At 41.7% G+C, this 15,026-nt stretch overlaps 1 protein-coding gene across 1 annotated transcript in view; it reads right to left on the bottom strand.

Moving 5' to 3' along the window:
* The window catches only part of CCZ1 (CCZ1 vacuolar protein trafficking and biogenesis associated), a 234,580-nt gene that overhangs the window by 67,730 nt on the left and 151,824 nt on the right, over positions 1–15,026 (bottom strand). Inside the window, exon 12 of the mRNA XM_085629015.1 lies at positions 3,744–3,855. Coding sequence (XP_085485141.1) covers positions 3,744–3,855 — 112 coding nt within the window. The remainder of the gene's footprint in view (positions 1–3,743; positions 3,856–15,026) is intronic.

Raw genomic sequence — 15,026 nt, 5'->3', positions numbered from 1 at the left:
CCATTCCCAACACCCTTTAACTAATTTAGAACAGCGGTCTCTATTATGTCATTGAGGCATCTGCGACTCCTGTATGGGTCTACAATAAAGACTCTTCTGATAGTGTAAAAAAAAAAAAAACATCAGACAACTCTTCGAGGGAAGACCATAGAAAAGAGTTTACTCTTTTTCTCCTTATTCTGGGGTTTTGCTTGCATCTCTTTGCTGGTTAAGGGCATTCAGAGTCAATGATAAGGATGGTGACGCAGTTTCCTAAAGGGAGAGTAACAAGAGGGTCATGTTGCAGAATGCTCCAGCTCCAAACAGTCTCTGCAAATATTTGAGAGGGGCAAATGTTTATGTAGAAACTATACATTTCAAGATGGGAACATTACAAAGAATTGCCCATCTGATCAATCCTGTAGAATTTCTGCTTTCAATGGACGTGGAGGACGTATACTTGACAATGTGCAATGAACACAGGAGGCTCCTGAAGGTTACAGTGTCTCTTTTCATTTTCCTTCCAATGCAAAGTCCTTCCTTTCAGACGGCCATTCCAAAGATGAAAGTGGGTACCCTTCAATACTATTCCTTGGATCACTGATTGGCCCACGCAGCCTCCTAGGATCAGGCCACATTGCAAATGCAGGCTGTATCCCTGTCAAAAGCACCTCATCTCAACCTTTGGACTTAAAAATCACAGGAATTTACCTCAGAGCTATCTCCTTACTTCAGTAATAAACAGAGAAGCCACCGTCTGGATCTCCCAGCGTTTCAAACATCCCAGCATGGACATTACTTTTAGTTCAGGAGGCAAGGTAAACCTGACTGTGAAGCTACTGTTCACTGGTCATAAGTAAGCTAGAGACAGAGAGGGTACTGAAAACAGATTCTCTATTTCTCTTCAATACTCTTTTGTTTCAACACGAAGAGAGGCTGTTCATGTTTTCACAGGCAGCACTGTACTTGAGACCATTGTTACAGCACAAGCCAGTCTGGTGGAGACTCGACTCACCTGTTCAACCAACAGGTCCCAACTTCAGAGCTCAGGATTCACAAGTCCTGGTGGATGGCTTCATGCACTCCAGAACATGAGATATCCACTGTGCATGTATACACCAGAGTTTCAATGACAGATGAATCAGTTTACAATTTGGTGCAAACTTGGAGAATCCGTCCACTCGGGTTTTAGGATCAGAGATTGATCGCTCTCAACTCTTCTCACGTGAATTCTCTATTTTTGAGGTGCATTGTGGCAGTGCGATGAGGAATGTAACTATAAAAGCATCTCTTACCCATAGCGTGAACACTTGCTCTCATAAGTTGACAGAGGCAGGTAATCTTTCAGAAGGTCTTTGAATTGGGAAGTTACTGCTTCCATGATCTACACCAAGGAAGTGAAGGAAGTGAATAATGTGGTGGGGGCTGGGCTACGTTTCCCCATAAACCTAGTTTCTAAAATTGCCAGTGAGGTGTTAAGGGACCTGTCCAGGAGATTCAGAAATCTAATTTTGAACTTATGTGCCTTTGTGTAAGATTCCCTAGGAGATGCTCAGGACGCAGCATGTATCAGTTGGGTACCAAGTGGCTACAGCTGGAGCATCTAAGTCTCAGCTATGGTTTGCTAGGGCGTGCATGATTCCCACTACCTGCTCTGCTAGTGTCTGTTGATACAGGTCATCCTTCTAGGTCAGATGTACAGAGAGGGATGCCATATACTAGGACTGCAAGGGTCACTTGGTGTAGAAATGTATGTAGTATGGATTCAGCATCCGTTTGGCACCTACTCTGTGGAGTGAGAAAGAGGCAGTCATAGCTTTCAGGGAACCGGGTGTGGGGTGTAGAGGAGTAGAAACCTTTGACGGATTAATCAGACAAATAAACTTAAATACAAAAAGACTTTGAGAGATTCATCTTCAAACACTTACTGGGATTTTCACTGAAATGTCCAGTAGTAAGAACTCTCATCTCTGTGTGGGGCTTACCTGAACCCTTGTTGTTTGCATACTGAAAACATTCACAAGTTCCCTGACATGTGCTCTACACATTTTAGTTGTTGCTCACCAACAGAAATCTAGACTTTGTTCGTGATGGGGGTACAACTAAAGTGTTACTCCTTTCACCCTTGCATAACAAACATGTCAAAGATAAGCTGTAAACTGGCTGTTCTCTTTATGTACATTCATGTAGTATGTCATGTTGGTCCCACAACCCGAGTTTAAGAGCTGTGTGTGTATATAGTGCTGGGGCAGATAAGGGGTGGGATACCCACAATTTGGGTGCCATTGAATGTATGTAAGCCCTATGTTTGAATAGTGGTGGTCAGACCTGCCATTTCTTGTACATAACCGGTGTGGTTCTCTCTCACAATACCCCACTGCAGTGTAAGTCCGATTTGATTCACATTTATTTATTTTATTTATAAAGTTTTATATAGCGCTAGCTAGACCCGTGGGTATCAGAGCGCTTTACATACACAAAGGAAAAGAACAATTGCACAACATTGCAGGACATGAGGATGCATAAAGATATAAGCAGAAACATAATAACTCTGCAAAAGATGCGCTCCACTCTCTAAAACACCTCAAGAAAACCAAACCTTTCATTCCCCAAGATGACCTCAAGACAACAGTACAATCCCTAGTCCCCTCCAAACTGGACCATGGGAACGCCATCCCAACAGGGTCACCAAAATAATATTAAAAGAGCAGAAAGGCTTCTTTATGTTCGCCATCTGTGGATGAAGACAGTTCTACCAGGGCAGCCTGTGGCTAAAGAGGTTAACTCATTTTATTTGCGTTATCTGCGTGGGAGACTCGTACAAACTCACTATGGTAGCTCCAGAAAAATTCCCTCCGGTCAGATAAGATTACCAGCATTTGCTGCTTTTAAAGGAGATATTTTAGGCAATCATGCAGAATGGTCTGTCATCCGATCTGAACCAATAGGTACTTCAGAAATCAATGTAAAGTACAAATAAATTGGAATACTGAACTGCAACAAAAATTTGTGTCCCCATGGTAGTAATCAAAGCTACCAAGGTCGTGCATGCGGCAAGTCTCAATTCTGTGATTTAATATTTGGAAATGTATCTTTTCTGTTTAATTTACGCTTGCTATGACCAAGGCCACTGCATACCTTTGACAAACAGGAGAGCTCTCTGACAAGAACATCATAGTTGACTACTTGACATTTACTGGCAGCGAGTCTTATTTGAGATTATGAAGCTATTTTAACCAAAAGCACAGAAGAGAACAATGGGTGTCTCTTTATTCTTTATAACTAGCAATACTACTGACTCAAACTAGCAATACTACTAAGTCTCAAGCTAGCATTTTAGTAAAATGGGCAGCAGAGATTCAAATCACCAATGTCTAATCCGTAAAATGAATAAATAAAAGCTAAGAGCAGGTGCCCAAAGTCTTCTTAGGAGAATGCAGTGGCAGTTTCGAATGATGCAGTTGCTGAATACCAAAGCTGCTAGTCTTGATTTCACCTTGTGCCTGTTTCTTCCACCACCTTTCGAGTCTCATTGTCACACTCCTGAGGGTTCATTTTACCCCACTCTATCTCCCTTAGTCACTATTTATCTATTTTCCTCCTTGTGCCTCACTTTCTGCCTTTCTCTCTTGGTGAAAGTCTGATGATGAAAAATAAGTACCAGATCCAAATGTTAGTGCTGATCCCCACCACCTGCAACTAAGCACTGCTGATCACTTAACCAATAGTCTGTAAAATTGTACGCTTCTTAAAAAGGTGCTTACCTTATAAACAATGAGATGGAGCTCCTCGTAAGCGTCATCTGTGTTCACAAATATTTTGGGGAATCTGAATTTTACCTCTGGGTCACTTAAGTCATAAGGCCCCGTCAGGAACCTAAAATTCAGAACAGAACGAACAAAAGAGAAAGTCTGTATAGCTGGAATGGGCAAACTAAAAAGCCGATAGTCAAATAAAAATATAGACCTAATTCTTAACACTTCCGTAAGTAGATTAATTAGGGCGATTGGTTACAGACTGGCGGGAGCAAATGAGAAATACAGTTTGTACAACACTTGTCTTTTATTCCTTGATTACTGTATTTTTTTTTCAAATTCGTTTTCACTCGATGTTATGGCCATCTATGAAATACAAAGACTTAAAATGTGACTTTGCATTGGTAATCACTTTCAATGAAGCACTATGCAGGCCTCTTCCTCAGGCATGGGAGGACATTCTCTTTAAAACGCATCAACATAAAATAGGTATTAGCCTACGAAAAATATTATCCCCTGCAATTTTTGTGTGAACCCTAACTAAAAAGGAGAAATTGATAAGATAACCCACCAATGATAAATAGCACGCACCTATTATTTTGCTGTCTTCATATGTTTGTCTGAATTGAGTAAATAGTAGTGCAGACAGGTAGCATTGGCCCACCTGAGTTCTTATCCCCATCTGATGTGAGGTAAAACTCTCTAAAGACCATTTCTTTGATTAACTAGCAAATCGAAGAGTGAGGCAAAAGGTAGAAAGTGTAGGGGCTACTCTCATTCGATAATGCTTTACACTAAAGAAGTTACTGGGAGCTCCTGCTTATAACAGAATTATGCTCATGCTCTGGTAAACTTTCCTACACTGCAATGGAACTCAGACCATGAAAGAAGGATGTCAGTACTCAACTTTAACCGCTTTATTGCAGCATTTGAATGCCGTAGAGCAAGCATTAATGCATGTGGTCCCATTCAGAATGTTAAAGCAGCACCACAACAGTCAGAACCTCGATGAATCACTGACAAATTTAATTCACTACACAGATTTATCGTAGAGTAGTCTACCATGCACTCCTTGATGGAACCCCTCAGACCTTTAATGCAGCTCTCAAATGTTTATGCACCAGTCAGTACTTTAACACAGCAGTGTTAAACCATTAAGGTCTTTAGGTCTAAGTAATGTTTATTGATAGTCAAACCCCTGTATCCATGAATACTCCTGCAAGATAAACATAAGGGAACAGGTTCCCACTGTAGACATACGTTTATTATTAAACCAGTATACCATTCCAATAGGTGCTTAATGAATAAAAGTGAAGTTTACCAGTTTGCATCTAAATCTTTGACTCCATTGCTATGATTGCTGTCGTCATTTCCCCAGCTTTAGAGTTACTGTCAGAATGCTGTGACTTAGAGCACATCAGCAGCCACATACTTTTAATTGGTTCCGATCAGCTGTAGACTCCTCAGACCCTAGGCTAGACATGGTTTTCTTGGAGGGTGTGAGAACTGGGCTTTAACAAGCAACAGTCCCTCCACCCTTTTGCTTGCACTTCGATGACATAGTAGTACATCCTGGTGTGAGAGATCAGCGAGACCAATCCATATCAGCAGAGTCATCCTGGTTTCGAGCCCCTGCTATCTCGGTAGAGATTGCTTGGATGCAATGGAACACCAACTCATGCCATCACACCTTCAAAAAGGAGGTTGCCAAAGACACTGAGGAAATTCACCACTGCTGTTAATCTCTCACTCCCCTGCCTCATTCCTGCTGCACGGGTTTCTAATCTGCAATTATCGAGAACAACCATCCACTCCTTCTGCTATGCTGCAGTCCCAAATGATCAACGTTGCAACCTTTGACCATCATCAGTGCCTCGTGCAGGACCACACAGTCTCTGAATGCAAGAAGCACTTCATCAACGCTCAATGTTATTAAGTCACCATCTTGTCCTTCGCTGAGGCGTCAGTGGTGGGGGACTGAGGTGCTTTGGTAGTCTGAAGTGAACTATACCAATGCTTAAAATTAGATTGCCATGTTTGGTAGGGGTTTTGACACGTGACTCCCTACTTCCCAAGCCTTGCTATAGACAGAACAGCCACAAAAATGGAGCCGCTGCATGGAGCTCAAAACAGAGTCAACATCTTTGAAGTAGATCAGCCACAATTCACGCTGCTAAGCTCTAAATGCAGAATTTCAGTGTACCAAAACAAATCTCAGAACCTTTAAGCAGCATTCATAACTTTAATGTGGCACTTACATATTTAAGGAGTAAGGGCATCATTCAGAACAGGCTCAGGTAATTCAAAATAGTGTGGGTACAGAAAAATCTAATTCTAATTCTTTTTAAACTAGTCCTCTTTTTCACATTGATTCAAAAGACATGTCCCTAGAATATCACAATGGAGAAACAAAGCTCCATGCTTAAATCCTGTTTTAATTGCTCATATTTCCAGAAACTGTGCTTTAGCATCCACTATTTAGGACAAGCATTTGCAATGTAATAGGTCTCGCATTAGTGAAAGTTTGAGCTATTGGCGGTGCTAATAATAATGTAACACCAATAGCTCAAATTTTCTGTGATTCCGGATCTATTGCATTAAAAATCAACTGCGGCACTCGCACTTTAGCTGCAAACATGTTAAGCTAAAGCGTGGGTGCTGAAAATGCTTTAAAAGTCAACAAATCGAAAAAAAAAATTTTTTTATATTTCTTTACTTTTGAAGCAATTGCCGCACTGGCACTTTAGCTTGAGATATGTAAGCTAAAGCACCGGTACCGTGATTAATAAACAGATAGAAAAAAAAACTGTCCCTGTTAATTTGTTGGCTCTCCCGCCTCTAAAAAGGTGCACACTTTTAGTTCCATAAGCCTGTTGAAGACCGAAACATAAATCAGAATCGCTAGTGACTGGCTCAAGACAAGAGTCATAAACAACAACCTCACCACGTTTCAAGTTCTAGGAAGCCTTCCGGAGTCCCCGAGGCCTGTAGGAAACCCCCTGCCTGTGCACTGAATTAAGTTATAGGACATACTTGCGGTACCAGCCGCGCAGCAGCTGAAGGCGATGAAAGTGCAGTGAGTGGACTCGGAGACAGAATGCTGCGAGTGCTCTGGTGAATCCAGAGTCCAGGTCACCCACTGTGCTCTAAAGGTGACAGGCGGATGCCTAGGGACTCCAAAGAGCAGAACTGACATTGTAAAAGTGGCCATGACATGTTCTCAAGATGTCGGGCAAGGGAGAGGATCTCGCGTTACAACCAGAGCTACCAGGTTATTCTGGCCAAATCGCTAAATCTCTCCGTACCTTAAGGAAATATGAGTGAAGGAAATATGAGTGACCTTGTGTGATGTAACTAACTAGTGCTTATTATGTAAAGCGCTCCAACACCTTCGGGTGAAGTTCAAGTTATATAAAATGCAACAAAACAATGTCTTGAAGAAAAATAAAAGTGCGAGGGAAGCTGCACTGCGGACTAAGCGCTATGGCTGCAAAGAGATGCAGAGTCTCCATAATCACGGCTGAGCAATCTATTTGGCTGCTGTGTGCTCCCCGTGGAAAAAATCATTTGTGCATGATCCTCGGCACTATTACCCTCACGCACATCACTGCCAGTACACCACTGCTCCTGCCTCCATTCTGTATAGTGATTGCCCTGGTGGAATCACGTGTGAATTCGCCTATTGGAAGCATAACCAGTAGAGCACGCGCACCACAGAGGAGCGGGGGCGAGGGAGCGCTGCAGCAAAGCGAAAGCACGCTAATTAGAAACACATGTTTAGTATTAGGTCTCAGATGCCGCTGCTGCGCGTAACAGCCACCACTGGGAAATGGGCGGTTACATTTCTAAAGAAGCTGGGACATGCACATGCCTTCACCAATGGCGTGCTGCCTTTTTTACAAAGACGCACGCAAAAGCCAATAGCAGATGACGAAAACAAAAGCACACGCACGAGCGTGTGGTCAGCTTTCAGAACTCCCTACATGAGATCTCTCGCTGCGCGAGCAGTACTCCGCACTGCAACGCTAGGCGCGAGACCTAAAAAAACGATTGCAGAATAAGGAGACCAGCCCTGCCAGGATGGATACTGGAATTGAGCATTACAGCCTGTAGGGATTGGCTCAGAGGTTACACCCACTCCAGCTACTGCCTCTATGGTCTGCACCCATAGAAACCCTTCTGAACCCCAAATCAATATGAATGATGCAGCCTCAGTTTATTTCAGTAGTCAATTGCTGATCTAGAGGAGGCTGGTAAAGGAAAATCCCTGATTTGGTGGTTAAGTGGCAAATCATCTATTTGGTACGTTTGCCAGAGGGCATTTTGGCACTATAGAATTTTGCTACAGTTTCCAAGCAGAAATAATTAAACTAGATACAACCAAGTTTGTATAGGTTGTCTAAATTTGAACACATTCACTTACAGGAGAATCATAGCTGGAACTGAGTTTCAAGCTTTGCTGCTAACTAAGCACAAGCAACCACTTCACCCTTCTTGTACAGCGGCACAGTTAGGCATGCATAGGGAGCTGAATGAAGCTTGCCAAAAGGAAACCTTGAATCAGGTCTACACAGGTAACTTATGGGCTGATTTTACTGTTTGTCATCGCCAGGTATATCCTGGTGGTGAGGGACTTTAAAAAAAGGAAACATCGCCCCTCACCATGAGAGAAAACTCCCATGGTGCCATTATTAATCTTTATTTTTCAAAAACAAACACACTTTGGGAACTTGTTTTTGAAAACTAAAAAACTTTGGAAGTTTGACGGCCAGTCATCTTGTTTGACGGAGAGGTCCATCAAACTTTTTCTACATTGACAGGGACTGCGTGACGGTGGTTCCTGCCAATGTAAAGTGATGCCTGCATGGCAGGCGAACGTCTCTAAATTGGAAGGGCTAGGTGGTGGATGTAAAGTCCTCCACAACCCTATCTGCCTTCACTCTTTCTGGCCCTAAATTAGGCCCTTAGTATTGTTGCAAACTGATTTACTGTACAAATGCAATGATATTTCTTTTCGTTTGGCAGCCAATGTAAGGAAGATAAAGCTGGCAAAATATGATTGAAACACACTGGTGTGCAGGCAGCAGCATTCTACACATGTTGCACAACAAAATAACTTGTTTTGGAAGGTTCAAGTATATCAGGTTGCAGATGTCCATTTAGGACAATAAGAATTTATCCATAAAGAAGACCTCATGAAGAAAGACTTACAGGGGCACTGAATGTTTTGTTTGTCCCTGGAACGAAAACATGAATGGACCACCACATTTATTTGTGAGGCGACGGTTAAATCTGAATCAGTTTTACCATCTAGATTTTCACTCGTTTGTTGGAATCGGGCTCTACCAGAGGTCGGAAACTATACAATACTGTCACGTGTGAGTTATTAAAAAGAATCTCGGTCTTACTTCTACTGCGTTTTAGAGAAATCTAACTGTCCAATGTTCTGAGGCGGTTTTGAAAAACAGTGATGGAAGTCTATTTCTGAAATGAATTTAAAGACAAAGGCTTCTTCTGCAAAAAAGAACAGGTGAAACTAGAACGAGTGATCTAAAAGCACGAACTAACACCTGATTGTTGCGAACCTCCATAACAGTTAACTTAAGCGGGGAGTTGATGCGTGTGCGCAAAGAAATTTGTACTGCATGACTGAAGAGAGTCCTTCGGCCAGGCCAGTTGAGCTCCCATTCCTGTGGCCTGCTTGCAGTGGACCAGGGAGGAATAGTCCAAATACAAAACCAGGTGAAATCCAGCTGTACCAAGGGCACTGATCAGCCTGAGTGCTTAGGTTGAGACGAAACCTAGCCTAGCACGAACAGAGAATGAAATGCTGCAATAAACTCCTGCAGATGTTGACATGTACTTTTTCCAGATTGTTTTGCTAAAAATGGAACACAATAGGGTGATAATTATCCAATTCTTCAAGATAATGGAGCCACTAGTACGTGTTTTTGAGATTAGTAATGTCAATGTGTGGGAAGGATGAATTGATCAGACTACTTACATACTGCACTACGGCGGAAAGAAATAGTGTGCAGATTTTTTCAGGAAACCATCAATGAAGGCTCATAAGGGCAATAAATATAGCTAAACATCTCTTTAACGCCTATGGGTGCAGCAATGTGAATAACGGTAACATAGCTTTTTAATTTGTGGTCTCATATATCGGAGGAGTTTACGTGGTAAACAGTGTGGTTTGATGGTTGATCATCAATTCAGGTAGGGTTTTGATTTGGGCTAGGAAGTACCTCGCTAAAAGATCTACAGCAGCTGGTGTGGTGAGGTTGTGGATGTGCAAGCTTGTGTTACTTTGCCAGGATCTTAATCAGCTCCTGTGTTATAAACAGAGAGGAAATTAGATGTCAGTGTAAGAATTCGATTTGTCCAACTTGTTCTGATGTTTGTATGATCTTGAATAGATAGTCCAATTTAATTTAGTTTCTTTGGTAAACACTCTTTTCACCCCTAGACGATTCTTTGGTGGTGAAAAATTCTCTAGAATAATACAATATACAAATACTGAGCAGCTGTAACTACTAATAAATCTCTCCATCAACCGTCTAAACTTTACGAACAAAAACAATCAGACCACCACACAACCTATCACAAACAATAGAACAATTTATTAACAACAACCCAAATAATGTACAAACACAATATCACCAGCCAAAAGGAAACTAAAATTGAAGGGAAGGCATGAAAGTATTAGCACAAGGTTTCCTGATCGTACGTTCCCACCACAACTCAGCACACTCTACACAAATCACTAGACAGCACAGAAGTTACAACACCATGACCTACCACAACCACCTCCCCCACACACATACCTCAGAGTCCCCATTTCTCTAACCAAACAATCTCCCTTCCACCTTCAGCAACAAGCACAATTCGCCCCAAACCACCAACACCAAAATACCATATCCCTCTCCACACTTACCATAGGAAATGAAGAAGAAAGAAACAGAACAACAGAAAAATGGCTACTCAACGCAAGATCCATGAACAAAAATCGCTTTAGCATCTTTGACCTACCGTAAGACCCAACACCAGACCTCACCTTCATTACAGAAACATGGCTCAGAGAAGACTCTGCACATACATGCCATGAAGCCTTCCCTCTTGATTCTCACTGTATCAACTACAATTTTATTGGCTAAATTGGAGGCGGCCTAGCTGTCATCCATAAAAAAAACTACAAATAACAATCATTGAAAATCTCACCACGGATGGCTGTGATTCCTTGATGATAAGATATCACTTAACTCCAACGATTACCTAATTCTTCCTCTTAATATATAGACCAAGAACAATGCCAACTTTGTAGATATCCTACTTGATACAGTTACCAACACCCATCTTGACCACCCAAACCTATCCATTCTAGAAGACCTAAACATATGGTTTGATAAGAAGAATCAAAAAACCACCACAGCTATCGCAACCAACCATGAAGCCTTCCACCTACAACAAATTGTTTTTGGCCCAACGCACTTTACAGCACACATGCTTGATATCATATTTGCACCCCTAGTCAAGCCACAGTTACAGACAACTCCTCTGTAACCTGGGGTGACCACAACATCATCACCTTTAAGATCCAAACACCTATCAACACTTTAAGGACAGCAAAATCCACCTACAACAAACGCTCTTACAGACAATGGAAAAAACCAGACATCCAGAAACTCATCTGATCATACAAATGGAGAAAATCAGGAGATTAAACAGACAAACACACGCTACAGCACAATAACAGAGCCTACAAAAGAGGCATCAGAACCACAAAAAGACACCACTACTCCACCACACGCATAACTGAAGCAGAATGCCCTTTCAAAGAACTTCATAAAATTCTAACACAATTCTGCAATCCAGAGTGCCGAATTACAGAAAAACCACAATCACAGGACTTCTGTGACAAAGTCTCCAAGAAATTGATCTAAAAAAGTCACAAAGATTGAAAATTACCAGAAGGAGAACACAGACAACATTACAACAATGGGTGACCTAACCACCACAGAAAGAGACACCAATAACCGTCCCTCAATGCAGACCTTCAATACCATATCACCAAAAAATGTCCTTTATATTATCAGTGCAGCCAGACCATCAGGATCGTCATCACATCAAACACCATCAAGTATTTTTAAAGATATCATTCGTGCAACCTGTGCAGGAGAGGTAGCCAGATGCCGACTCAACAAGCTCCTGGAACGAGGTTCTTACCCACCCGAGATTAAAACCTCTTACATCAAACCTCTCCTCGTAAAAAAAAAAACCCTGACCCATCGGATCCAGCTAACTACAGGCCCATATCAAATGGACCAATTCTCAGGAAAACATTTTGGAAAGAGCAGTGTTTATTCCACTCTAATTTTACCAACATTTTTGCATACTGTCAAACCAACAGCCGTTTCAGACAAGGCTGAGGCACACAATCAACCATCATAACCATTTGGGATGATCTAAAACTCACAAAGGACAAAAACGGAGCAGCTGGCTTATTACTTCTGGATTTATTGGCTGCATTTGACACTGCCCACCACCATATGCTACCGCGAAGACTTCACAATATCTGAATCTGTGAAAATGCTTTAAAATTGATTTGTTCTTATCTCACAGACAGACAGCCTGTAGTTTACCTACGCCCTTTAACACTTCCTCACACACAACACTGTGGCGTTCCTCAGTGATCCATCATATTCCGTCTATTATTCAACATTTTCCTAACTGCCTTGCCTAATCTGGTTAACTCGTACTACCTCACTTGTTACAACTATGCAGATGACACCGAAATGATTTAAAAAATGGATAGCCCTGAAGTACCTCTACAGTTCAAAGTACAATGACTGCCGTTGTGCCATAAACACATGGATGATAAATAACCATCTACAGCTCAATACTGTAAAAACTGAATATGTAATGCGGACAACAGCAAAACTACGACCATATCATCATATGGACAAAGGAACTTGAAGCACCTCCGACAACATCAAGAGAAGGTAGAAACCTAGTAGTAACCATGGATTAAGATTTATCCTTGATACCTAAAGCTAACAACACCACAAACAGTGCCTTCTACATAATGAAAATACTACATGGCATCATCCGCGTAATCTCCCAGCTTGACTATGCCAACAGCCTATACCTTGGTGCATCTGTATTCATTATATGCATAATACAACTCATCCAAAATGCTGCTGCAAGGCTTTTTCTATTCCATCAACCAAGAAAACAAATAACCCCAGCCCTGCAATTGCTCCACTGTCTACCTATAGCTAGACACTCAGCATTTTCCACGGAGCCTCCCATTATACCTACAAGTTAAATTCAAGCAACAAATACCAAACAGTACACTGTGCTCCAAGCTTGCACCACTTATTATACCATCTTACTATAATAAATCCATAGGGGGGTCTGCTGCTTTCGCAGTACAAGCTACTAAGCTCTGGAACTCACTACCAGCCAGCATTAGAAGCACCCAGGAGCATACACTCTTCCGAAAACAGTAGTAAACATGGCTATCACCTAGATAACTGCACCACCTGCATCCAGGCAACAGAGCCCAGAAAACAGTCACACCCTCAATCGCAATCCTCAGCTTACAACCCACAAACTGCAAAAAACTCAACCAGCAAAGTGCTTTCATTATGCAGGTAAGCAAAAAGGGCTGACCTATGGCTTACTCTGGCATTATATAGTTATGTACTTCCATATTTAACTGTTACGCCCCACAATAATACTAAAACCATATAATACGCAGCGCTCAGCAACACATTGTAATTTATACCTATTAAATTCACGTAATACATATCTGCTATGAGAGTTATCCATTACCACTACTGTACATCCAAAAAAAGCAAACACCACCAAATGAACAGGCATGGAATAACTGAAGAGATGGTCACACAATACCGGACAATTTTGTTGGACTTTAATCTAGTCCATTCCCTGCAGGTCCCAAATATCTATACAATCTAACCTCTTCTTTAGATTTCACATAGACACTTAGATTTGGGATGATAATAAAAATGCCCATCCTTGCAGATCTTTCCTCTTCTCTCTCCCTTTAACTAAGCCAGCTTAGGGGCACAACTATACACAAAATTTCAGATTGGACAACCCAGTGCAGTAACCAGCTTTATCACTATATCATACACATCAAACATTGGTGACTGAGCCTGAGTGACTGCACATAAAAGTCATGGGCTGTAGTGAAAAGCACAGTGTCCATAGGAAAAAATGTTCAGATGGTACTTTCGTGCTAAGCACCTAGTCACCGTAGGTGCTAATTAACAAACCCCACGGGGTGCCTTTGCACTGTCCAAAGAAAAATCAAGCACTCAAGCACACAATAGTACAATCACAGAAAAATTCACTCTGCGTGTCTACGGCTCAAGTCATCATAGACGAGCGGACTTATCAAGGTCAAACCTACATACTTTTCCCTGACTTTAAAGGAATAGACAGGAGTTGGGGATTGTCTAGGAGTACTATCCATGACTGGGACATTCTGGAAAGACTTATCCTACATCTTAATACACACTTGAGGTAATTGAATCTGTGAGGAAATTTGAAAACTCACAATTGCTTTATGTTTTATAGCCTTGAAAAAGTCCAGGAGGACAAAACACGTGTCGGTGGCGGTCTTTTCAATTTTTCTGTCTGTAACCCTGACTTTAAAGTAAAGGAAGAACTAAACTTCAGTGGACTGGAGTTATTCGCTGTCAACGTCCCATCACTCAATACAAGTTGGACTTTCAATGATGGTGCTATTGTGTGCTTGATTTTTCTTTGGACAGTATATCACTATATCACATGAAATACCATTAACGGGCCTGCAGAGCTGCTCAAATCTAACCGCATCTTGAGAACCATAAACCTGTGCATCAGTCTCTTATCATCTAACACGCTTCTATGCGCTGCGTCCCATAACATAACTGGATCTCTGTGGTCATCATGCACGGCATAGAAACACTTCCACAAAGGATCAAATAAAAACCAACACCTTTCCAACCAAACACCCTATATGGTGTAGCATGCTACTTATGTAGGCAAGCTCTTTAGTGCCCCACAAAGGGGTAGTAAGCGCTATATAAATGCTGTAATACAACACGACACACAATTCAAACAACTTACCATTAGAAACGAACTTTGTACCTTACCAGACTCTGTACTGAGCGCTAACTAATGGGGCAAATAGAAACTACAGTTTTGAATAAAATATGCTACCGGTCAGTGGTGAAGAAAAGAGACCTAAATTAACAAGGCACGAAAATCCATCCTGGTTGC

The sequence above is a fragment of the Triturus cristatus genome, chromosome 10, assembly GCF_964204655.1.
Source record: "Triturus cristatus chromosome 10, aTriCri1.1, whole genome shotgun sequence".
Classification (NCBI taxonomy): domain Eukaryota; kingdom Metazoa; phylum Chordata; class Amphibia; order Caudata; family Salamandridae; genus Triturus; species Triturus cristatus.
This window is presented reverse-complemented; position numbering and strand designations above follow the sequence as displayed.